Consider the following 24,479-nt stretch of genomic DNA (forward strand, 5'->3'; position numbering starts at 1 on the left):
ACCCTCAAGGTCCATTCATGTGGTCACAGAAGGAAAGATAAGTCTTTTTTGTTTTGTTGTTTTTTTTTAGACACATCCTTATTGATTTCAGAGAGATGAAAGGAAGGGGGGAGAGAGAGAGAGATAGGAACATCAACGATGAGAGAGTCACTGACCGGCTGCCTAGCCCGCAACCCGGGCATGTGCCCTGACTGGGAATCGAACCCTGATATCCTGGATCCTAGGTCGATGCTCAACCGCTGAGCCACGCCCGGCCGGGCAATTCTTTTTTACTTTACTGTAGTTTCAGCGATACTTTTCCTTCGATTATGATTAATCATGTATTGGTGAGAGCTTCTAAAGATTCGTTAATCCATTAAATAGTAATTGAGCAACTACTATGTGACAGGCATTCTTCTAGACACTGAGGATACAGAGGTAAAAATGGTTATTGAAAACTGGCTTTGTGGGGCTTATATTCTAGGCACAATTTAAGTTTCTCTGACAGCACATCCTGTTGATCAACCAATGAATGATTATTTACCAAGTGCCTCATATATGTTGAATACTGGGCCAGGGCTATGGAGGCAATTTGGACTTCAGAGAGTCTGCCTTCTAATAGGAAATCCAGGGCTAATCTTAACACCTACAGAATAAATAGAGAGTATTACAGTGGTGAATGATTGAGGGCTTAAGTGTGCAGCATCTCTACAGACCGTAAGACTGTAGCTTTTCAGAAGAAAAATATGTGAGGTAGGTCAGTAGAGGACTTTAGGAAAGGCTGCAGATGAAACTGCCAGTGAAGCTTCTACTTAAAGCAATCGGCAGGGGCTCCTTTTTTCATTGCCCTCCTCCTGCCTTAATTTTGTGTGGGGTTCATTTAACACCTGTCTCTCCTGTATGTGGAAGTCATAATGAAGCAGTTGCTTCTGCTAGACTTTCAGGCTCTTACCATAAATCATAGTAGGCTCCTAGGAAAGCAGAGGCTGCAGGAGCTATCTTCACAGCTGAGTCTCCCTCTTAACTCCCTGGACTGTTACATACGCAGGAACTTTTGACTGTTACAATTTCTGAGGATATTCTCATAGTCTTTATACATATCGCTTGGTTCTCTCATCATGAAGAGTTCTAAAATAAATAGCACTCAGAATGTCTAGGGCATTTGTTCATCTTTATTTGACAGGACAAAGAAAAACGAAGAATGTGGACATTGATTTGGGACCACACATTCAGGCATTCTTCAATATAAAAATGGATTATTTTCCAAAAGATCATTTGTAAGTTATTGCTGGGCACACAGAAAACATTTTTCCATAGAAACAAGGTCCTATGAGATGATTATGTTTTCTGGCTGGCTCACAACAGCCTGCTTAATAACTAATGTGGTTGACATTAGAACTCACAGAGACTAAGTAGCAGGTGTGATGCTCTATCTCTGGGAAAATGTGTTCTGCATTCCAATTTGGAACACTAGCAAATAAGTCCCTTTCTCTGAAGGGGTGGGGTGAGGGGCTCAGGGAGGACATCCTCAGGTCTGGCACACAGATGCTCCAGCAGCTGAAGCGTCACCCCTCCACCCCCCTTCAAAACTGGCAGCCAGTATGGCTCCTGCAAAGGCCCTAGTGACAGGAGCACAGGAGGACGAGGGACTGGCCACATTGGCTGGCTGGCTGGCTGATGGGCAGCTGGTTTTAGGCCTCCCACTGCCTATTCTTGGCTTGACAAGCATTATTGATAGAAGAGGTTTTATCTTTCCCTTTCCTTTATGCCTGTTCTCTTTTGGGTGAGATTACCCAAAGACAGTTGTTCTTGCTCTTTCTCTTTTTAATCTTGTGACTGTCCCCACCAAGATGCCTATATCATTCCTCATTCATTCTCCTCTTTCCTGAACACTTAATAATTCTCAACTGAAGATAAATCTCTGTTGTGGAGAAAGTGTTTTTTCCCTAAAGGAGTGTATCAAGGAAGGATGGAAGTCACAGTGTGTGATACATTGATGTTAGAGATGCTGAGGTGGCCATCAGGAAGTGGGTTTGGTGACATTGCAATGAGGAGTGAGCAGTGAAGGATTACCCTCAGATCTTTGCTCCTGTCATAGGATCTCTATGGAGCTGAACTGCCTGGTTCTGGATTCTATGACGTCCAAGTAATCTAGAAGCTCATAATAGTTATGCAAAGTGATTATATGTAAAGCCACAGAGACAAAAGAACATAGATGGTTAAAGCTGTCTACAATAACAGTCCAAGTCCCACCAGGCAGTGGCAGTAAGATAGAGCCAGAATTTATAATTAGGTCATTTTAAAATTACATTTTGAAAAAGTCAACTTATAAACAAGTCACAATTATGGTAGGCTCTGATACCCCAGACTCCCTTTGCTTTGATTCTTTATTAGCCAACAAATCTCTAATTCTAATTTGGCTTTCCATGTAGAATTCTCTATCGGGAGAAAGTGATCTGGTCATAAAATGAGAATGTTCAATATTCTTAAGCTTCATTTTAAAGTAAAAATTAGCAAATTGGCATTTTGGTTTATGCATTGACCTTTTGTGAACTTGGATGGTTCAAGAGCCTTGAGAATTGAAGATCAGATTCTGGACCTTGGGCACACTGCCATGATGCTGCCTTTGAGAACTCCTATTCAGATGATGGGCCAGCACATCTCTCACTTTCCACATGGGAAACAGAGCCACAAAAAAGTGGTGTTGCTTTCCTAAGGTCTTCACAGCTGCTCAGCAGTAACAAGTCTTGGATTGGAGTCAAGGTCTTCTGACCCTCACACCAGTGCTCTTTTAAACACACCGATGTTATTGCAGCTACATGCACAAGTCAGATCTTGTTTAACCTAAATTGCTGAAATGCAGAGAAAGGAAGGAAATAAGAGAGGAGTAGAGAGTAAAGTTTGTTCTCTTAAGTTTGTTCCATATCAAATAGGAACAGTTATTATTTAAAACCAGGCAGGTACAAATGCCATCCACTGCATTCTAGTAAGTGGAATACCATGGCTAGTTGAATCTAATTTCTGAGCTTAGAGGACTGTTTATTGCTGAGCTTGTGACTACTTTTTGTAGGGGCTATGTGGAAGCATCCCAGGTTGCATTCACAGAGCCAGGAGCAGTGCCACCCAGTGAAACATGACTAAGCAGCTCAGATTTGCTTGCTCTGTTGCACTATGTAATGACATTTCCTCCAAAGTTCAGGGGTTAACAAAGGCAGTGTGCTCAGCTGTGAGAATTAGAAAATCGGATTCAAGATGGGCTAAGTTAATTTAAGATTTTATTCAGTAAGAACAATAAGAACAAGGGAGAGATGGAATGTTCCTAAAATATTTGGAATCTTTTTTTTTTAATGGGCTGGAAACATAAGCTATGTCCACGTGGTTCCACTGAATGCCTGGCTTCTCAGTTGATTAGGTTTAACAGTTGAATGATAGAGCCTATTGTGATCACTTCAAGCCCTAAATTTACTTTAAATGGAAGTTGATTGAGTGGGAATGAAGCCACAGGACACTAGAGACATCACCCAGTTCTGAGCTAGTATACGGCATGGCTTCTCTTAACAAAAATGTGGCTGGGGCTATGACTGTTAACTTAGATGGTTAGAGCATGATGCCAAGGAATGGTTTAGCTTGGTTCTGTAACCATGGGCTGGACCCCCATCCAACTAGTAACTCACAAATATGGGTGGTGGCTTACAAGGTGGAACCCAATGAACAAATAAGAGTAGTTCATTGCAGCCCTTCCCTACTTCTGGCAAAAGGTCCCTGCTGGGTCAGGGCTGCACCTTGAAATGAGATTGCACAGGAATTAGGCTTGACCCCTGAGGAGACAATCTTGTTATGTGGGAGATTTTCTCTTTGCCGTGATTAGCTGAATTAACTGTTAGAGGTTGTAACAAACTTCCTGCAGATGATACATGCAGCAAAGGATTTTTTTGTATGTACAAACCCATGGATTCCTTTTTTCCTTTTTTATTTTATTTATTTATTTATTTATTTATTTATTTATTTATTTATTTATTTATTAAAAAAATATATATCTTTATTGATTTCAGAGAGAGGAAAGGAGAGGGAGAGAGAGAGATAGAAACATCAATGATGAGAGAATCATTGATCGGCTGCAGCCCGCAACCCAGGCTTGTGCCCTGACCGGGAATCGAATCCCGATCGCTTGGATCCTAGGTCGACACTCAACCACTGAGCCACGCCCGGCCGGGCCCTTTTTCATTTTTTAAAATATCTCATGAAAACATAAAGTATGCATGCAGGACTAAAACACCCCTCACAATACTTTCTTGTGTATACTTATTGGTTCCATCACTTTCTTGCTTTGTGACTTAAGTACTCTGAGTCTCAGTTTACTCTTCTATAAAATGAGGGAAATAATTGTAGCCACATTATAGGCTTGCTGGGAGAATCAAGTGCAGTGATGGAGCTCTGTCTATCTATCTATCATCTATCTATCTATCATCTATCTATATATCATCTATCTATCTATCATCTATCTATCATCTATCTATCTATCTATCTATCTATCTATCTATCTATCTATCTATCTATCATCTATCTATCTATCATCTATCATCTATCATCTATCTATCTATCTATCTATCATCTATCTATATCATCTCTATCTATCTATCTATCTATCTATCTATCATCTATCTATCTATCATCTATCATCTATCTATATCTATCTATATCTATCTATCTATCTATCATCTATCTATCTGTCATCTATCATCATCTATCATCTATCATCTATCTATCTATCTATATCTGTCTATCTATCATCTATCTATCTGTCATCTATCATCATCTATCTATCATCTATCATCTATCTATCTATCTATCTATCTATCTATCTATCATCTATCTATCTATCATCTATCATCTATCTATCTATCATCTATCTATCATCTATCTATCTATATCTCATCTAATCTATCATCTATCTATATCTATCTATCTATCATCTATCTATCATCTATCTATCTATCTATCATCTATCTATCATCTATCTCTATGTATCTATCATCTATCTAATCTATCTTTCATTGCCAAACATGGCGTCAGCACATAGCACATAGGAAGGGATCAGTAAATTATTAAATTGTAGCTATAAAATTAGTGAAATAATGGAACAAGGGGTTGTGGGAGTTTCTTCTTGTGTGCTTCCTTGTGTTTATTAATTTAGGGAAAACATCATAAAACACCATACATGTTGAAAGTGAAAACTACTCCAAAAGGAACTATTTGTAAAGCCATGCAAATATTAACTTCTGTGCAGTTTATACTGGCAGATCCCCAACAATTCAAAATTAACACCTGGTGTTTAGTGGATGGAAAATAAGTTTTGCTGTCATTATAGATGTCCAAAATGAAAAACCGTGGGGAAACATTTAAAAATTAAATGCTTTGTCTGATTTGAGCTGTTGATGTAAGTAGGATTAGACCTTACCCAGAGCAGAGTAAATGTTTTTGTTGTTGTTGCTGTTATACTTGAACCTTGCCTCATCCCATTGCAGGACTGGGACCTTGAAACTGTCTAGCAATAGCCTAAGAAGTAGTCCTTTTTTTCTTGTCTGCATCACAGTCATCGTAAATGGAGGGAGGGAATCTTGTTGTTCATCTGACATTCACAGATGCAACTAGAACTAACCAGCTAATTTCTGGACCAAAATAAGTATAGAGAAAATTTAGTTTCATAGCATGCTAAACAGGCTAGCAAAGCTTGCACAGAGTACCAGAAGAAGAGTATCATCACATATAGCACAAATGTGCAAATTTGCATTACCTTTTTTTCTTTTGTAAACTTAAAAAAAAAAATCCTTACCCGAAGATACGTTTTTGTTGACTTTAAAGAGAGAGGAAGGGAGCATGAGAGAGAACATTGATTGGTTGCCTCTCATATGTGACCCAACTGGGGATAGAACCTGCAACTTGTGTATGCACCCTGATTGGGAATCAGACCCATGACCCTTCCGTGCTTGGGACAATGTTCCAACCAACTGAGTCACCCTGCTTGGACTGCATTACCTTTTAACAAGTCCCAGAGTGCTTTGCAGATAGGAAAGGGGTATTGGTTTTCCATTTTCTATGTATAAATGATTGGGCTTAGTCCTAGGCAGATGGCCTGTGCTGTAATCTACTTTCCTTGTTCTCCTTACACTTCTCTCCATGTTGGGGGGTTCTCCCTTGCTTTTTCCCAGTTGGGCACCACTGACCTTAGCTTTTCTCCATATCATCATCTCTAAACTTGGTTTTATGCTCCTCATTTCCAGTAAGGCATAAAAGACTGATAATGGCTTAAATTGTTGTGCTCCCTCCAAATAATATTCCCATTTTAGCAGGGGACCAATCTCAAGTGCACTGAAGAAAGGTTTAGGGTAGAATTTTCAGTAGCATTCAATTTGAGGCTTGGAAGGGTGTGGTGCAGTGGAGAGTGTTCATGGTTATATATAATCTTCCAATTGCTCTGAAATCATAACCCTTAGGCGTTGCCTTTTCTACTAGTCCCTAGAGACCTCTTCCAACTTCTTCCTGTGTAGTTCCCAGTGTTACAGAATAGGGTTGCAGTGAGAAGAACAGTGTCTGTGAGTAAACTCTAGTTTTCTAAAAAGGAAACTATGCATAGTCCAGGCAATTTCCCTCAAGCAGACTCAATGACTCTTGTTGATGCATGTTTTATTTTTCCATCAGTTTATTTGTTCTCATATTTAGTCAAGTACTGGTGAAAGTGAATAATGCCACTGATGCCACATAGAGGCAGCTAATTAACCTGGATAAGGAGCATCATAAAAAAACGGAAGGAGGTTTTTATCACAGCTTTTGGTCTCGTGCCTTATTCTACTAATATTTACTTCTGCTTATTATTTTATTTTTATTTTGTAAAATATATCTTACTGATTTCAGAGAGAGGAAAGGAGAGGGAGAGAGAGATAGAAACATCAATGATGAGAGAGTCATTGATCGGCTGCCTCCTGCACGCCCCCGACTGGGGATAGAGCCACAACCCGGGCATGTGCCCTGACCGGGAATCGAACCCCGATCTCCTGGATCTTAGGTCGACACTCAACCGCTGAGCCACGCCCAGCCAGGCCTGCTTATTATTTTAGACTCTACCCGTGTCCACCACACCTACCCAACAAATGCATCCATATGCATACACATATTCACACTCCTATGAGGAATTGTGAGCTAAAAACATGATTTTTTTTTTTGCTTTGTTACTATTTTGGCAAACATGTTATTATGTTAAGGGAGAGTCAATAAGTCTGGAATCCCCTGGGATACCAGATACTCTTACCAGCATCTATTGGATCTTTTTCAACCATGCTTTGGCAAACTAAAACAGAATGCCTATCAATTTATTCCTGGAAAACTCCGAAATATATAGTAGCACTCAGAAACATATTTGGATTATAATGTCATTTAACTCTTTAGTATTATTGGCATTAGCCCTTTACTAAAAATATACTAATGTCTCATTTTTAGATGTGAAAGTGTTCTTTAATCATTTTGAGTTTGAACACCAAGTATTTATTGATTAAATGAATAGTAGAACTGTGAATTCCAGAGCAGGCAGACTGCTATAAGCTCACATTTGCATATATTATCTATATGGGATGCCCTTTCATTTGAAAAAAATGGATTCTATATATTTTCATTCTATAGTTGGATTTTAGGTCTTCAAGGTTATGCACACAAAGAAAATAAAATTTTGTCTAGACATGGCTCCCAGAAAATAGGCAGATTAAAAATGGAGCAAATGGCTCTACCTATTGGGAAGGAAGATCCTTCAAAATGTTAGGCCCAATCATTTCCCACATGGAAAGGTACATTTTATTCTCATCACCACATTTGGGGGACAAAAAAAGGTGCAAACTCAGTAAGTGGACATCTAGTTACCTATAGATGTACATATCTGCATCATTGGCTGGCAGATTAATAGATTGTGCCTGTACTTGAGAATACTTCTAGTTTCACATACACATATATGACACTAGAAGAAGTTTCGATACATTTCAATACGTTGAATATATTTTAAAATTAGTAAATTTTATTTAAAACAAAAACTGACTGGTATCTTCACTAGGAACAGTGGCATATCAGAATGATGGTTGAGAATGGCAGAATGAAATATTGTATATATTTATAATGTTTTGTTGCTGACAGTTCAGTAGTATCAGGAAGGCCAGAAGTCATATCTGGAAAAGTCACTTAAGACGAGGAAGAATCTGTAAGCTCAGGCAGGCAGAGGTTCAAATCCATGAAGATGAGCTGAGGGGGTCAAGATTAATCAGCAGAAACCAGAAATGGGCTGGGAGCAAAGGCAGATTTGGGTACAAAGTTTGGGCAATGTGGAGTTTGGATCACAGGCGTTGGGATCCAGTGGGTGGCAGTGGGAGGACAGAGAGCAGAGAGAAAGGCACAGCTGACAGTGCCCCTACTGAGTACAACGAATAAAATTTACAAATGAAAAAATGTCAAAAAGGCTCCACCTCTTTTTTGTCTACTATTAAGGACATTCTGTAGGTGATGGGCATTAACTGTAACCCATGCATACAAGTTTCCTGTAACTGGGCTAAGAGTTATTTATATGTTCACACTAGAAGAGTGGGCCTGAGTATGCACTGTGCATTTCCTGGTGGGCCCTGCGTTCTCAGCTTGGCTCTCATTTCCCATTACTGCTTGCTCTAACTCACTGATGGCCTGCCACATGTCATTAGGCAGCTCAGCTGCTGCTTTCATTTCTCCAAAAGGTATACAGAGGTTTGGGTCTTGGGTTTTACTTTTTTTTTTTTCTTCTTAGAGCTAAAGGAAATGGTCTTTTGATAGTTGGGTTTGTTGAGTTGAATACTTAAGTGTCTTATAGTTTCAATTTCCTTTCTCATAGGTATTTGATCCTGATGACCTTTATTCAGGGGTCAATTTCTCCAAGGTTCTGAGCAGTCTTTTAGCTGTCAGCAAGGCAACAGAAGGTAAGCAGGGTTTGTGATTTATGAGTTCTGGTTGACATGTTTGGATCCACATGTTTCTGATTACCCAAGGAGCCAACTGTGGCCAGGATTGTTTGATTGGTGCAAAGTTCTCCCCTTCCCCCCAGTAAACTCTAATGGGTGTCAAATGCTTTAATTTTTTATGGTTTAGGATTTATTATTTATTTTTTGGGGGGTGACACTGGTTAACAAAATTATACAGGCTTCAGGTGCACAGTTCCACAACACATCGTCTGTGTACTGTACTGTGTGTTCACCACCCCAAGTCAAGTTTCCTTCCATGACCATTTATCCCCCCATACCCTCTCCAGCTCCTCCCCCACCCTGCAATCGCCACATTGTTGTTCATGTCCACAAGTACTTTCTCTTTTTTTAAATTTTTGTTCAATCCCTCTAACTCCCCCACCCCCAACAACTGTCACCCTGCTCTCTATCTATGAGTCTGTCTTTATTTTGCTTGTTAATTCATTTTGTTCATTAGATTCTACATATGAGTGAAATCATATGGTACTTATCTTTCTCTGACTGGCTTATTTCACTGAACATAATACCCGTTAGGTCCACGATGGTTTAGGATTTAAATGTACCTATCAACAGATGTCATTCTAATGCCCTTAATGTAGTGATAAGAATCAAGAAACTATTTTATTCAAAGCTATTGAATAGGCAACTGAGTATAACAAGACAGAAAATAAAAAGGAAAAGACCAGTTCCCTTTTTCATGAAGTTTACAGACTATAGCTGTTACTTCCCTTTCTCCACTAGAGACATTTTTCTCATATTTTTACATGTCTTTTTCCATTGTAAAGGAACCAATAAAACCTCAGGTTCATAGTGAGTGAAAAGAGTTATTTAAATGTTAATACCCACCACAGTGGAGATATTAAATATAAATCCTAGTAATTTCGAAGAAAATGATGATTATCTTAGAGCAGCAATTTTCAACCCTTTTCATCTCATGACACATACAAACTAACTACTAAAATTCTGCAGCACACCCAAAAATATATTTTTGCTGATCTGACAAAAATAGGTATAATTTTGATTGATTTACAGGAAAAAAAATTACCTATCCTTTTCGTTCCAGAGTAACTTTTTAAAATATTCAGGTGCTTATATTTGTATAGAAGTATTTCTGGTACAAAAAATTAACCAATCAGATGCAACCTTATTATGTGATGTGACCAATAAGATGCAACTCTATCATATGACCTATATATTTATGGTTCAAATCAGGCATTCACACCGGATGGCTATTGGTGTGTTGACTGTTGTCAACTTTTTACTTGACAGTCTAAGGGAAAAGAAGTCAGTGCTCCTGATTAAATAGTCAGGTATTGCATGTCTTAAAAATTCTTGAGGCACATTTGTTGAAAATTGCTGCTTTAGAATATAACTTTACTCCTTCTGTGATATGTTATTTTACCTGAAACTGAGCAATAATAATCATAAATGCTTTGAGCCCTTACCAGGGGTTTAGGCTGTCCTACAAGCCTTAGGTAGTCTCATTCAATCTTTGAAACAACCCTGGGAGTAGTATTATTATTAAGTATTATTATTAAGCCCAAATTATGGATAAGGAAAGTCAGGCCCACCCTTGCCCACTAGAAAGCAAGTGATAGAGCTGGGATTCAAACTCACATCTGACTGACTTTAGAGCCCTTATGCCCAAACACGGGTTCTGCTGCTCCAGCTATTGGAAAGTCAACGGAGTGTGTGCCCAGCACTGCCAGGTGCTATAAAGGAAATATAAGATATGGTCCCTGCCTTTGAGAAAATTACCATCTATTTAGGGAGATTCAACTTACCCACGTGAAACAATTAGAGGAAGAAGAGCAGACAATATAATCAAGTTCCAAATAGGATGGAGCATCTAGGAAGCTATCAAGTAATTATAGTTTTAGTCAAAAGAGCTGTATATAATAGCAATAAATGTAAAAATACTTCTCCAAAGTTGTTCTTTTGCTATTTGGAAAAAAATGCTTTTGAGCTATTGCAAGGCGTAGAGCAGAAAGTACAGCTAATTCAAGTAACTATTTTTAACACACATGACAACTCTCCAGTTCTGGGCAGGGAGAACCGTATAATTCTAACATTATGCCATACAAATTATACGTTCCTTTGCCAGACTCTCCCAGCAAGTTTTACAGTCTCTTCCCTCGCCACAGATATTTATAAAATACAAGGAGGTGAAAGTTAAAACCAACAGCATCAAGGAAACTACTTGGATACTGAGCTTGTCGCCTAGGGAATGTTTGGGCTTTAGACTTTTGCAGTTTATATCTTTTAAAAATAAATGGAGAGGAAAAGAACCTTCATTTGAATTTGTCAAGAAGCCAGCTCCTCTCTTTAGTACACTCTCAGCATACTGAAAACATCCAGCTCAGCGCTGGTGTGATCGAATTTCACAAGATTTCAAGGAAGAGAAGACTCTTGAGTTTGACTTAAAAAAATGATTCTAGTGTTAAGATTGCATCTTTCCCAGACACACTCACTCTCTCATTCTTGTTCTTCCCTCCCCTCTCCAGGCAAAGGTTGGTTTTACATTATATGTGCCACACATATTGTTACATGTGAGGAAGAAAAGAACGACTCAGTTATGGGCCAAAAAACAAAGAGAGAAATTTGAAATATTTCAAAGTAATAAGAGCCACAAACAGCTGTTTGGTAACCAATATAGTTCTGCCTGGGATAACAGGGCATACTGTTGCAACTGGCTCAGTAGGGAAGAGTTGTAGGGACATGGGTTAGGAGAAAATGTGGTTTTGTCGCTGTTTTTCATTCTACTGGAGAGCAATGGCCAGTAAGGTTAAGAAAAAGAAGTTGGCCACCAAAAACGGAGGGGGGATGAAATACACTGGGCACATTCATAATGATAACAGTTAAAATTACAGCCAGTTTGCCTTTAATAATGTCCCATGAAAGATAATGTTATATTGTAGATGTTTTTTCTGACATGAGTGGTTCCCTTTACCGTGCCTTTTCCTCTTTTCACAGATCAGCTATCAGAAAGACCATGTGGACGTTCTTCTTCTCTTAGTGCTGCTAATAGTTCCCAGACAAACCCACAGGGAGCAGTTTCTAGCACAGCTCCAAGGCTGCAAAGGCAGTCAAAGGCAGTGGTAAGTATAGTCCCCAATTCCCCCTGCCTGTTTTAAAGTCCGTGAAATTAGATCGATAACCTGGGTGAATTTCCATATGTGGTAAGATAGCCATCCTGCTTGTTTGGAGTGTCTGGAGAAAACTAATTTTAAACCTAGCACCAATTCAGGCTGGTCTGCTGGAACAAATCAAAGCCATGTGGGGCACAGAGTCAGAAAATCGAGGTTGAAGCCCCAAAATTCTGTCTCTTCCTAAAATTGAACAACTTATTTAACTAAGAGTGCTATGCATATATGTCATTATGACTACTTCTTGATGGCAGTTTGCTGTTCTTTCCCCTATCCCTTAGTTTACCAGGAGAACTAAATAGTTCCTGGCACATAGTAGGCAGTCAATATTGTTTGCTATTGTCATTGTTATTGTCGTTCTATTTTTCTCTTTGTATTTATATTGGGCCTATGATGAGCTCCTATATTGGGAAAGCCCAGTTATCTTTGCATTTGTTCTTAACAGGAGTTTTTGCTTAGGAAGGATCTCCCCATCTTCTGCTCTTTTGAGATATTTCTTGTCAATGCCACCCACTTGCTTTAAGCTATCATGAGCTATTACTTCCAAAACACTTTAATTACTTCCAAAGCACTTAACCTTTTGAGATCACAGATCCCTTTGGGAAGCTCATGAACATTATGGTTCCACACTCTTTGGACCCTCTCAAACTGTGTGCAAAATCTTATGTGTATGAACTTAGGGGTATATGTGTTTTGGGTAAAGTTCAATTGTGCTCATCAGCTTCTCAAAGGGGCTTGTGATAGGTTAAAAACTCCTGACTTAGGTAACTGTAGGGTATTGATCTTTGCATATGACTAAGTCTTAGCCAATTTAAGATATTCTTAGTAATTGGGATGTGGGAGGCAGATTTTATGAGAGTAGGTTAGTACCTAATTTTGGTCATATAATTACATAAGATATGTCTATGTGTTGTGTAGAGGCAGAATGGAATAGTGTATCATCTCCTTTGTTTCCTGGATCATTTAAATAAGTATTTTTAGATAATTGGTAGGGGGAGAGGAAAATGAAAGCTATGACTCCCTCCAAAATACACAGTCTCACCCAAAGTTTGCATACAGTTTTGAGGGGTTTATTAATCCCCCTGAGGCCTATCCATGTTAGGCCCACTCATAAGTTAAAAACACAAGATGGAGATGGACCTGGGGTTTCATCCTAGGTCACCCACTTAATTTGCTTAAATTTGTATAATTCTGCCCCTGCTTCATTTAGATCAGTGCTTCATCTGGTGTGGCTTTTATTTCTCTAGGAGATGACTGAAAATGGAAGTCACCAGTTGATAGTAAAGGCAAGATTCAACTTTAAGCAGACTAATGAAGATGAACTGTCAGTCTGTAAAGGGGACATCATTTACGTCACTAGAGTTGAAGAAGGAGGCTGGTGGGAAGGCACATTAAATGGGAGAACAGGCTGGTTCCCTAGTAATTATGTCCGAGAAATTAAATCCAGTGGTAAGTGAATCTTTTAAAAGCCTTTTAAAATGTGACTCATGCACTTTCTTGGTATTCTACTGAAAATCTTGTAGTTTTAATTGGTTAACAGGAACTGTTTGTATGTGTATGTTAAAAATAAGACTAGAACAGAACTTGGAAAAATCTGTGATTAGATATTTTGAAATGAAGTTGTATTTATATTACATTAAGGCAGCAAAAAACTAAAAAAGCAAAAGAATTCAAAGCTAAGACAACTGTTTCACCTTAACTATGTCCCCTCTGTCTACTAATTCTAGCCCATGTAACATAGTCCTTCTTGCTACTCTAAGAATCACCATGGCAGAATACAATAATAAGAGAGCTCATGTGCTTACTTCCTTTTTTTAGCCCTAAGCTCTTTAAACAGACCTAAGTCTAAATGCCTCAGAGATGTGTTTGAGAAATAACAGTCATAGGACTACAGGAAGCTGTCTGGCTACTTTGATTCTGGATAAGATTGCCCTTAACTCATTGGATATTGCTAACTGCTTACATTTTTCATAATAATACCCAGAAAGTGAAATCTAATTGCTCTTCAGTAGTCTTTCTAAAGTTTTCTTAGGTAATTTCCTTGCTTTTTATTATTTAAGAAAGTAGGCCCTGCCTATTTTACCAAAAAAAACCCCAATATATAGAAATATCTCACGATACAGATGAAATAGTGTTCAGTCATTCACATTATTATATCTCTTCACTTTTCAAAAATATTTACCCAAGGGCTCCTTTGAATTGTTAGCTCCTTGGCTATTTTTTGTATATGTCTTTATTGCTTTTTAATGCCTCAAAATTAATATTACTAAGTAATAAAATTATAGGCTTACTGTAAATAGATTAAGACATTACAGAAATATATAATGTAGATAATAAAAATTTCTCTCTCTTTTGCCCCCTTCCCCAGATAACCACTGTTAGGAGCTTTTCCCTAAAACATTTAAGATAAAATTTAGTTTGCATACTTTTCTGTGTTCTATGTTGGATTAAGAGGAGAGAACCTCCTTTATTGGAATAAATGTTATCAACAGATTTATGATTATATATGTATATGTAGACTTCTTAGCATTTTTTATTACTGGGAACCGAGAAGTTTTTTTGAGCCCTGAAGTAATTTCACAGGCCTTGCCTGGAATTTTCTCGGTTTAGATGATTTCCACATCTGATTTTCACCCCTCTGCTACATCTTTCATTTGGTATAATCTGGTTGTTAGGATCTCTAAGTAACTTTCCAGGTTTACTCTGACTTTGTTTTCTGATTCTGTCTTCACCTGCAGAAGGCACAGCACTTGCTGCCTTTCCTTAGAACATGGGAAGTGGACAGACAGCATGTCCTCATTATAATGTCCTTCACTGACATGCCCCATAGCATAGTCTGGCCAGTCCCTTGTGAATTGCCCTAGGCTATTTGTCTTGGTTTTGGACCCTCCAAGTTTCTTCTATACTCTCTTTGATTTAGAACTCAGTTAAGGACTCACATGGCAAGCTCTGGCTCTGATGTGAGCACCTCCATAACTCCTAGAAGCATTTTACCCAACTGTTAAGGTTAGGTCTGAACAGCTGGGGCCAGGTAGCCTACCAGTCACCGAAAGCCTGAGACTAGAAGTATGTAGAGCAAAATCTCTCATCTAGCTTATTGCAGTAGCTTTCTTTTCTCTTCTTTTTTTCAAAGAATAAAAAAGCACATATTTGAGCAAAAAGCAGCTGAAGCCCGAGAGACACAGATTCAGGTAGCAACTTATGTTGTGTTCCTGCAGTAGCTTTCTAACTGGAGTCTCTGCTCTTGTCCTTGTCACTCCTATAATCTAATTTAAATTTAGTGGCCAGGGTGATTGTTACTATCTTAAAAATAGTAAAGTCAAGGTCATCCCAATAACCTACTGGGTTTGGCCTCCCATTGCCCCTCTGACTTCCTCTCTGTGCTCTCTCCCACTCACTCATTCCACTTTAGCCACACTGGCCTCCTGGTTGCCTCTGCCAGATGGGTACCTGCCTCACTTGCTGTCTCTTCATCTGTAACACTTTCTTCAGGTCTTTGCTTACTTATCAGCTCCACAGTAGGGTTTTCCCTGGTTACCTGGGAAATTGAACCCTATCCTCACTACCCCTGTACCCCTTCCCTGCTTTGTATTTTTGTTTACCATTTTTCTCCATTTAACATAGTATACCTTTACTTATGTATTATTTATTTATTACTTATTTAATGTCTGTATCTTACTATTAGAATGTAAATGCTATGAGAGCAGAGACTTTTTTTGTTTCATTTATGCTCAGTAAATATTTGTGAAATGAATGAACATTGTTTTTTTACTGCTCCCACAGCATCTTGTTTACGCTTAGAGCTTTGTCTGTGTTACTTATTCTGTCCTATCCTGTTACAGTTGATTGTGTACACACCTATCTTGACTACTGGACTGGCAGGTCCTTGGAGATAGGGTCTATGAAAACAGGTTATTATAGCCCTCTCAACCCAGTACCTAGGAGATGCTCAATAAACCAGCTGAACAGAAACGATTCAATTAACAATAACCTAAAGGGGGGTTGGGGCACTGTACTTGAATTGGGTCTTGAAGGAAACTTCTGACTGGTAGAAGAAGGTTAGAGGGAGTTAGTAAGTTAAAGCATGGAAGTAGGAGAGCATGGAGTGGGTGGTAGGATGATTTGGGTTGAGAGTAAGGTGAGCGAAGAGGACTGGAGCCTTGAGCTGGAGCTGCATTAAGAGCGGTGTCAATGCAGGAGATAACATGTGGTTTAGAAAGATCTTTCTAGTGGTAGTGTGGGGGCCAGATTGCATGGAAGTGGTGAGGATAACCAAGGAGGATATGGGGAAACCACTAGAGACAACTGCTAAGGTCCAGGCAATCCAGATAGTGGTGTGGACTATTTTTGTGAGAGTGGAGAGGAAGAGAAAGTGGATGGATGCAGTAAATACTGTTAAAATGGAATCAAGAAAACTTGCTGATGATTAGTTATGAGGAAAAGGGAAGAGGTGAGGATAAATGCAAGTCTAGGGGTCCAGCTTAATGGTGAGCTCCTTAGGGACATGCAGTGTTATCCACCTAGCCAGCCAGTAAAGATTTATTCACCATGACTAGGATATCAGTCTTTGTCCTGGACACTGGTGAGGCAGAGAAACCCAGGACATGAATCTTGCCTTCTTGGTTTTCATAATCTAATGAGGGGGAGGTATAAAAGTGCAGTGTGAAAGTTTACTGATAGAGCTAAATATAAGGTGTTTTGGAGAATGGTGAGCAGAAGAGAGGTGATTAACTCATCCTGACAGGGAAGTCAAGGGGGACTAATTCATCTTTGTATACCTCTTTGTCCCCATAGTACGTAGCACAGCGTTTTAGACATTGGAAATATTTGATACGTGCTGACCTCCATTAATAGAGAAGATAAGGAAGATAAGAGGAGGAGGAGGGGTGTGTGTGTATGTGTGTTTTGGGTGGTTGGTTGGCACTAAAGATGATGAGTTGTTGTTTGGGGCATGTTGAGTGGAGGTGCCAGCAAGTTATAGTTCTGAAGATTTTCAACAGGTAGTTCACAGTATGGATTTAGAGCATGGGAGAGAGAGAAGAGCTGGAGATGAAACAGACAACTGACAGTATAAAGTAGTAGATGATGAAGTGTAAAATATATAGCAGATCATCAGTGGACAGAGGATGCAATATGGCTGGAGAGGCTAGGGAAGGCTTCATGGACAAGGTAGGGCTTGAGTTGAACTATCAGAGACATGTAGGCTGTGGGTAGACCCAGAAGAGACTGGGGGACAATCTAAGTCAGTGATTAATCAGGGAAAACAAAATCCACAAATTATCTGCAGTAGGATTGAGCAGACTGAGCTTGGGGGCAGTGGGAGAGATTAGCTTGATGTAATGAAAATATCTTGATGGGAAAGTAGGTATCAAGTCTTTGTTGACTTGAATTCTTTCCAATCCCAACTCTTTTTGCCTCCACAAAATAGTGAGTAGGCCAAAACCTGTCTAGAATGCTGTGGAGGGATGTTTAAAACTCAATGCTGTGCTGTTTTATGTTTGGTGTAGAAAATACCTATCAACTTTTATTTCTTCCCATGAAGTTCATACTGATGTATAAGCTTAGGAAAGAAGATTTGTCTTTAAGGAGTTTTTAAAAAATGATTCATAGATTAAATGCACATCTCACTGAAATGAAACCTTCAATTAAGAGTTTTAAACCCCACTGTTATACAACCTCTTGGTTCATTTATGAGGTTGAATCATGCATGGAACTAACAAACTTCTGTGATCTCTGTTTGCTTACTATTGGGTTGAACGTGTAACACTGAAGTCATTAGAATAGTCAGTAAATCTGACAAATTCATTCATAATAGCCAGGGTATCATTCAGGCTGATACTACACATCCTTTTGTATTGTCTTAAAAACAAAACAAAGCAATCCCAGCCTGGTACAACCCTTACCCTGAAGACTGCTGTGCCATGGGAGTGTTGTGCATAGTTTTTTTCCCTGGAGCCTGTCACTGTGCCCTGGTAAGTTTGCCCTTGAGGAGTGACATTTTAAGTTTTAGATTTTGTCTAGAGTTAATTATGGCTGAAGCCTTGGCCTCTCTTTTTAGGAGGAGGCTGATATCAGAGGATTTATAAGACCACCAATCTAATACTGTACAAACTTAAGAAATAGAATGTTTGAGTTTAACACACACACACACACACACTCCTTTCAACATGAGTTTGAGGCTGAAGGTAGAATAGGTTTTTGTGACCATGGTGATAAAATCCTCTCACCAAGGATTATGGAACTTGGACAGTGGTAACATTATAAAATCATTGTTACCAGTCCTGCTTGCCTACCTCTTGCTTTGTTGTTATATGAGAAACATAAATCCTATTTTGAGCAAAAATACTTTTTATCAAAAATCTTGCTTCATTAAAAATGCATGTATGAATAACTAAGACATTATTTAAGCTACAGAAGACATATTAAGGGCCTTTGCTCCTTTATTTCAGTTGAGTCAGATACATTATAAATAAGAAAATTAGCCATTTATACAATTTTCAGGCCTTTTTAAAAAATCAGTTGTCACATGTAACTCGACATGTTATTTATACATCAAAATAATTTCTGCCATTATACCAATAACATAGTAAATTATATCTCCTTTTTAAAATTTTTGTCTTTGTCACTGAGAAAAGCTAAGGGTTTTTCCATGCCAAGAAAATATTGAGGCAAGTACGATCAGAGTAGATATTTTTAGCAATTATGTTTTCTGCAACTTATTCAATTAAGGGGTCATTAAATCTTTCTTCTAAAACTTCTTATTAGCAGGTAAAGACAGATATCAAATGAGGAAATTAGGTAGATGGCTAATTAAATTTGTATTAAGGCAGATTAAGAAATGACTCTACTGATTATACACCAAAACTAGGATTGAGCTTTATATTTAGACTTCCTGTTTTAATCCCCTGGGTATATCACATAGATGTTTCACATCCAGAGAAACTAGCTGTCACTTGGTTTCTTTTTGTCTTGTCACCACCAACAGGCAGTAGGAATCTATATCAGCAAGAGAAGGGAAAGAATAAAAATTTAATTGGAAAGGGATCTTTCCATCAGGATTTGAAGAGCTTCATGTATATCTGTGTGACATTGTTATTTGGGTTATATTGTACGAAATAACCGATTTGAATTCTACATTACACTGATTGATGTTTTTTCAGTGATGTAATTGAATTGACCAATCTTTTCATTGCCTTAGAAACACCACCTAAAAGGTTTATGTTTTGATGTTTTGATGTTTTCCAATTAGGTCACTTTGAAATACCTCCAGGGATTGAACATGTCTCCTCTGAACCTCCACATTTTTACTCCTTCTCCGCATGTTGCTGAGTGTGGGTTTCAGAGAGAACTGCACATGGCAGGAGTAAGCAGTGGTAGCGGTGGACATAGGGGCCAAAGAGGGACCAGAGGCAAGAAACTGTCACTGAGGCATAGTGCTCATAGCCACCCCTTGATTTTTTTTCCCATAGGGCCAGTTTTTTGCAAGGGCTACATTTTTTAGACTTCTCAAGTGTGTCTTTCCAAATCTGTCTTCCTTCTACTCTTTTTATTTTGATTGCCTATCCTATGCCAAGCTTGCAAGAAGAGCTAGAACTTCCAGCACTTTGCTGAGTAAGAGTGGTGAGATGGGTACTAGACTTATTGGGGTGGTCACTTCATAAGTGATATAAATTTCTAATCACTATGCTACACTTGAAACTAATATAACATTGTATGTCAAGTGTAATTGAAAACTAGGTCTAAAAAAAGGAATGGTGAGAACAGATATCCTTGCCTTGTTCTTGATCTTAGGGAGGAAATCATTTGATCTTTCACCATTATGTAAGATGCTAGCTGTAGGTTTTCATAGATGCTCTTTATTGAGTTGCAGAAGTTGGTTTTTATTCCTATTTTTTCTGGAAGTTTTTTTTCTTGAATGGATGTTCGGTTTTGTCATGTGATATTATCATATGATTTTTCTGTTTAGATTATTATTGTGGGTTACACTGATTGGTTTTTGAATATTTAACCAACCTTTTATCCCTGGGATGAATTACATAGTATACAATTATTTTAATATTGCTGAATTATATTTGTTAATATGTTGTTAAGATATTCATGAAGAATGCTGGTCTGCAGTTTTCTTTTTTTGTGCTGTCTTTGTCTGGTTTTGGTGACCCTATAAGAGTGACTTTATAAAATGAGTTGGAAAGTGGCCCTTCCTTTTTTATTTTCTATAAGAGATTGTAAAGAATTTGTATGTAGTGACACTGCTAAACATTTATCATCAATGTCTTGTATTTTTATTAATTGGTTTTCTTTTTTAAAGAAAGAATGTACTAGGATGTCTCTTAGTCATGAGTTTAATAGGTAAAATTAACTTTGTAAAAGAAAGGCAGTATTTTACAACATAATGTATTAATATTAAAAAGATGCGTAAAAGAAGAGTTTTCTGCTAGTTTTCAGTGTATTATATATTCTGATTATTTTACTTTTGGCACTGTGGATAGCCCTACGAAATGAATGTTGCTATTATTTATATTATACTTGTATTATAAGTTGCAAGTTACAAATATGCATTTGGTTAGCGTTGGCTTTGCTTATCTGTTTTGAATAAGTTGAATGGATCAAGTTCAAACTGTGAGTGAAGTTCTTGCCCCAGCCCTGCCATTAAAGTAGCTAGACCTTAACTCCTTGGCTCATTTTCCCCATCAGAAACTGAGGGGCCTGGACACGAAGATCTAACTTTGACCATGTGTAGTTTGGTAAATTTATAGTTTTTTGTTTAGTAATGTACATTTCTATTGATCTTTCCACTTGAAGATATTTATAGTATTTTAGTTGACCTATGTTATAGAATGTTCATGTTAGATTCGTATATTAACATAATTATTATTTTTTTTTTTTTTACAGAGAGACCTCTCTCCCCCAAAGCTATCAAAGGATTTGAAACTACCCCACTTACCAAGAATTATTATTCTGTGGTGAGTGATCAGATGATGAACAAAATTTTTCTTGAGTATATGGAAACTTTTCACTTGTCAAACCACTGATGTGTTGAGGTGACACAAATGGAAGACTGGATAAAGTTGCATTACAAGGGTCTAATGTCAGCTGCATTACAATAGAGCTGTTCTACTTGCAGGCCTCTTACATATGTCTAGTTTTATATCCACTGTACTGAAAAACTGAAGTGAAGCACAAAGATTAAGCTGCAGTGAAAGAGAAATTACAGACATGATGGGGAAATTCAGCAGTTAGGTAGCCACTTTTTTCACTAAATAGCTTTACCAGATATTTAGAAGATAAATTCTCAAGTTCCTCTAATGCAATACGTTTTCAGTGATTGCATACTGTGATTTTATTTTAGAATCAATCAATTCATTATGATGTCCTCTGAAATATTATCAACTTTGTTCTTGAGGAGAGCCCAAAAAGAAGGCAGCCTTTTGGCATAGAGGGAGGAATTTAATGGCTCTGGCTTAAACACAGATATGTCAAAATATATTAGGTATAAATAGAACATGTGCAATACTCAAAATAAGTTCCTGTTTGAAAAATAGTTAATATCCTTTTCCTTAATCTGATCTCTGCTTTCCTTCATGTTTCCTTTCCTGACTTGGCCTAGTCACTAATGAAAAGGTCAAGTCATGATAACCTCTGAGTTTCCCTGACTGGTAGCCACATCATTCCCCCCACCCCTGCCCCGCTGAAATACAGCATCACTTTTTACCCAAAGTTCTATGTGCATTTATACTGCATGTTCCTTTCATTTTGTGCATGGATGAACAACATCCATGATGTTTAAAAACATCTCTACATTTAGGTTTAAAAAAATGAATTTCAGTCTTTAGTGAATTTGCTCCATAATGACATCAGCAGTAGCTGGTATGAAAAATCAAGATAGAACTTCATAGCATAGGGGACAATTTTGTCACTATATATATATATATATATTTTTTTTTTTTACATTTCTGAGGTTAAAATGTATTACCCAACAGAACTAGGCTCCCTTATCCCTTCCACTCTGACCACTTCTTTTACCTTCTAAGTGACACTCAATGATTTAATTTTTAAAGAAAGACACATTCAGATAGTAGATGAAAATGTTACCATAGCTGCTTCTTCCTGTGGATCTGGAGCATACCATCCATTGTTCTGCTTTAGATCTCTCTGCCTCTGCTGAGTCTACCAACTTAAACTATTTTGGGGATTATCCAAGGCAGATTAACCTCTGTGATTCTTATGGGCCTTATGTAAATCCTGTATATATTATATACAAACTCTATTTGTATCATCCCGCACCTCCTATTGGAGTTCCGTGTACCTTGTTTCTAGTTCCTTACAACTATAAACAATTCAGCAGTAAACATCTTATATGTGTAACTTGGCAAAGTATATAAATATTTGTAGAGTGGATTCCTAGAAGTTAAATTGATGGGTCAAAAGATACATCCAGGGGAGGGCAAAAGTAGGTTTACAGTTGTTCATATGGAAAAATACAATAATCAATTAATAATACAAGAACAAACTGTGCTTCACATATAACTGTAAACCTATGTTGTCCACTCCTGTATGTATATTTTTAAATTTTGATGGATTTTCATCTCAAACCTCAAGCTTAATAAAGAAAATAGAATATCTTGGGGAGTCATAGTGGTCTGTGAAAGAGCTGTAGAGCTTTCTTGTAAATATTTCTGAATTGTTGAGACCAGTTAGACATACTGTTGTAACTAGGTAGGAATATGAAGGGGTTTGGGTTGGTTGTTGGTGTTTTTCTTAATGCACATTTCTTTTGCTTTGAGTATTTAAGCAAAATTTTAGAGGTGATTAATTCAAAATATGTTCTGAGTGTTCTGATAATCTTCCCAATCTGTGTTGATTGGTTTAAATAAAAATTTCTAGCCCACCCACAGTATTTGGAGACCTGGAAAATCAAGTTTACCTGCATTGAAGCTATGCCTATATGATCTTATATTAACCATTCTTCCCCCCATTCCCCCAACCCAAGAGCTTGTTAGAACTGTAGGACTCTGGGCCCCATACCACACTCACAACATCAAAATCTCTGGCCATAAATCCCAGGAAAAGGCATTTTTAACAACTCCCTCAGCCCCTTCCTCCCCCTTCCCCACCCCAGTTGACTCTGATGTTCACTGAACTAAAGTTTGAGAACCAATACAGGGATAAGTTGAATGGAAAAGGTAGGATTCTAGGTGTGTCAGGACTTAGATAAGCTGAAAGGGGCTGAAAGAGAATTCAGGCAGGGGGGACTATATGAGCAAATTCACCCAGGCAGGAATGTACATGCAATCCATCCCTGCAGGTCATAGTGTAGACTGCACTCTATTCTTCCCACATCCAAATGCCCCTCTGAAGGTGAAATTCTTTATTCAATGCAACTAGAGTAAGACACTTTAAGATGCTGTTCTTAGAAACAAGATGGTGACACAGGTAGCAGCTATGCCCGCCACCTTCCACAATCACATCAAAATTACAGCTAAAATACAGAACCACCATCACTCAGAGCCTCTTGAAATCTGGCTGAACAGAAGCCCCACAACCAGGGAACTGAGGAAGCACCGAGACCAGTAGGAGGGGCGGAGACATGGGCGGATCGGGGCTGAATCCCGGAGACGGGGCCGTGGGCCCACACCCAGTGCCGCGGTTTAAACCCAGGAGGGAATCTCGGCGGTGGAGGTTTCCTGGAGGAGTAAAGGGTCCTAGCCCCACATTGGGCCTCCAGCCCAGGGCTCCAGGGCTCCAGGGCTGGGAAGAGACATCTCCACAACTTCGGGCTGTGAAAGCCGGCGGGGACTGTCCCTGAGGATCCCAGAGGCTGTGGGAGCCTCAGCAGCTCCTCTTAAAGGGCCCGCACACAGACTCACTCAGACGTGCTCCCTCTGACCCCTGGCACCGGGCAGCAGCTTGAAAGGAACCTAGGGCACTTGGGGAGGAACTAACCTGCCTGAAATTGAGGCGAGAGCTGGAGGGGAGGCTTTCTACCAGGCAGAAGAGCTGGCAGAGACCATAGCTCCATTGGTGAGTCCTCCCTGCACACAGCCAGCATGCAGGCACCATATTTGAATCGCCAGCACCTGACTCACACCTTTGGCCCCGCCCCATGACTCCCGGAGGCCCCTCCCCTCCCCACCTGCAGGCTCATCCAGGCCATTTCCAGTGGCTTTTCTATGCAAGTGGCCTCTCGAGCCTCATGCTTAGGACTTTCCTAAAATCTCTCAAACAAGCAGTAGTGTGCCCCATATGGCTTGAAAGTGGCCCCAGGACTGGCATTAGCAGTAGCTGCATTGACTCATAGCTTGGCCTCTCCTGGACACCTCCAAACCCAGCA

The 24,479-nt window shown here is 38.8% G+C and overlaps 1 protein-coding gene across 4 annotated transcripts in view; it reads left to right on the top strand.

The window, feature by feature from the left end:
* Positions 1-24,479, top strand: part of ARHGEF6 (Rac/Cdc42 guanine nucleotide exchange factor 6) — a 102,016-nt gene that overhangs the window by 21,759 nt on the left and 55,778 nt on the right. For all 4 annotated transcript variants that reach the window (XM_016216552.2, XM_016216553.2, XM_087813340.1 and 1 more), the window contains exons 3-6: positions 8,876-8,960; positions 11,976-12,100; positions 13,396-13,597; positions 21,041-21,111. In XM_016216552.2, coding sequence (XP_016072038.1) covers positions 8,876-8,960; positions 11,976-12,100; positions 13,396-13,597; positions 21,041-21,111 — 483 coding nt within the window. The remainder of the gene's footprint in view (positions 1-8,875; positions 8,961-11,975; positions 12,101-13,395; positions 13,598-21,040; positions 21,112-24,479) is intronic.

The sequence above is a fragment of the Miniopterus natalensis genome, chromosome X, assembly GCF_054644295.1.
Source record: "Miniopterus natalensis isolate mMinNat1 chromosome X, mMinNat1.hap1, whole genome shotgun sequence".
Classification (NCBI taxonomy): Eukaryota; Metazoa; Chordata; class Mammalia; order Chiroptera; family Miniopteridae; genus Miniopterus; species Miniopterus natalensis.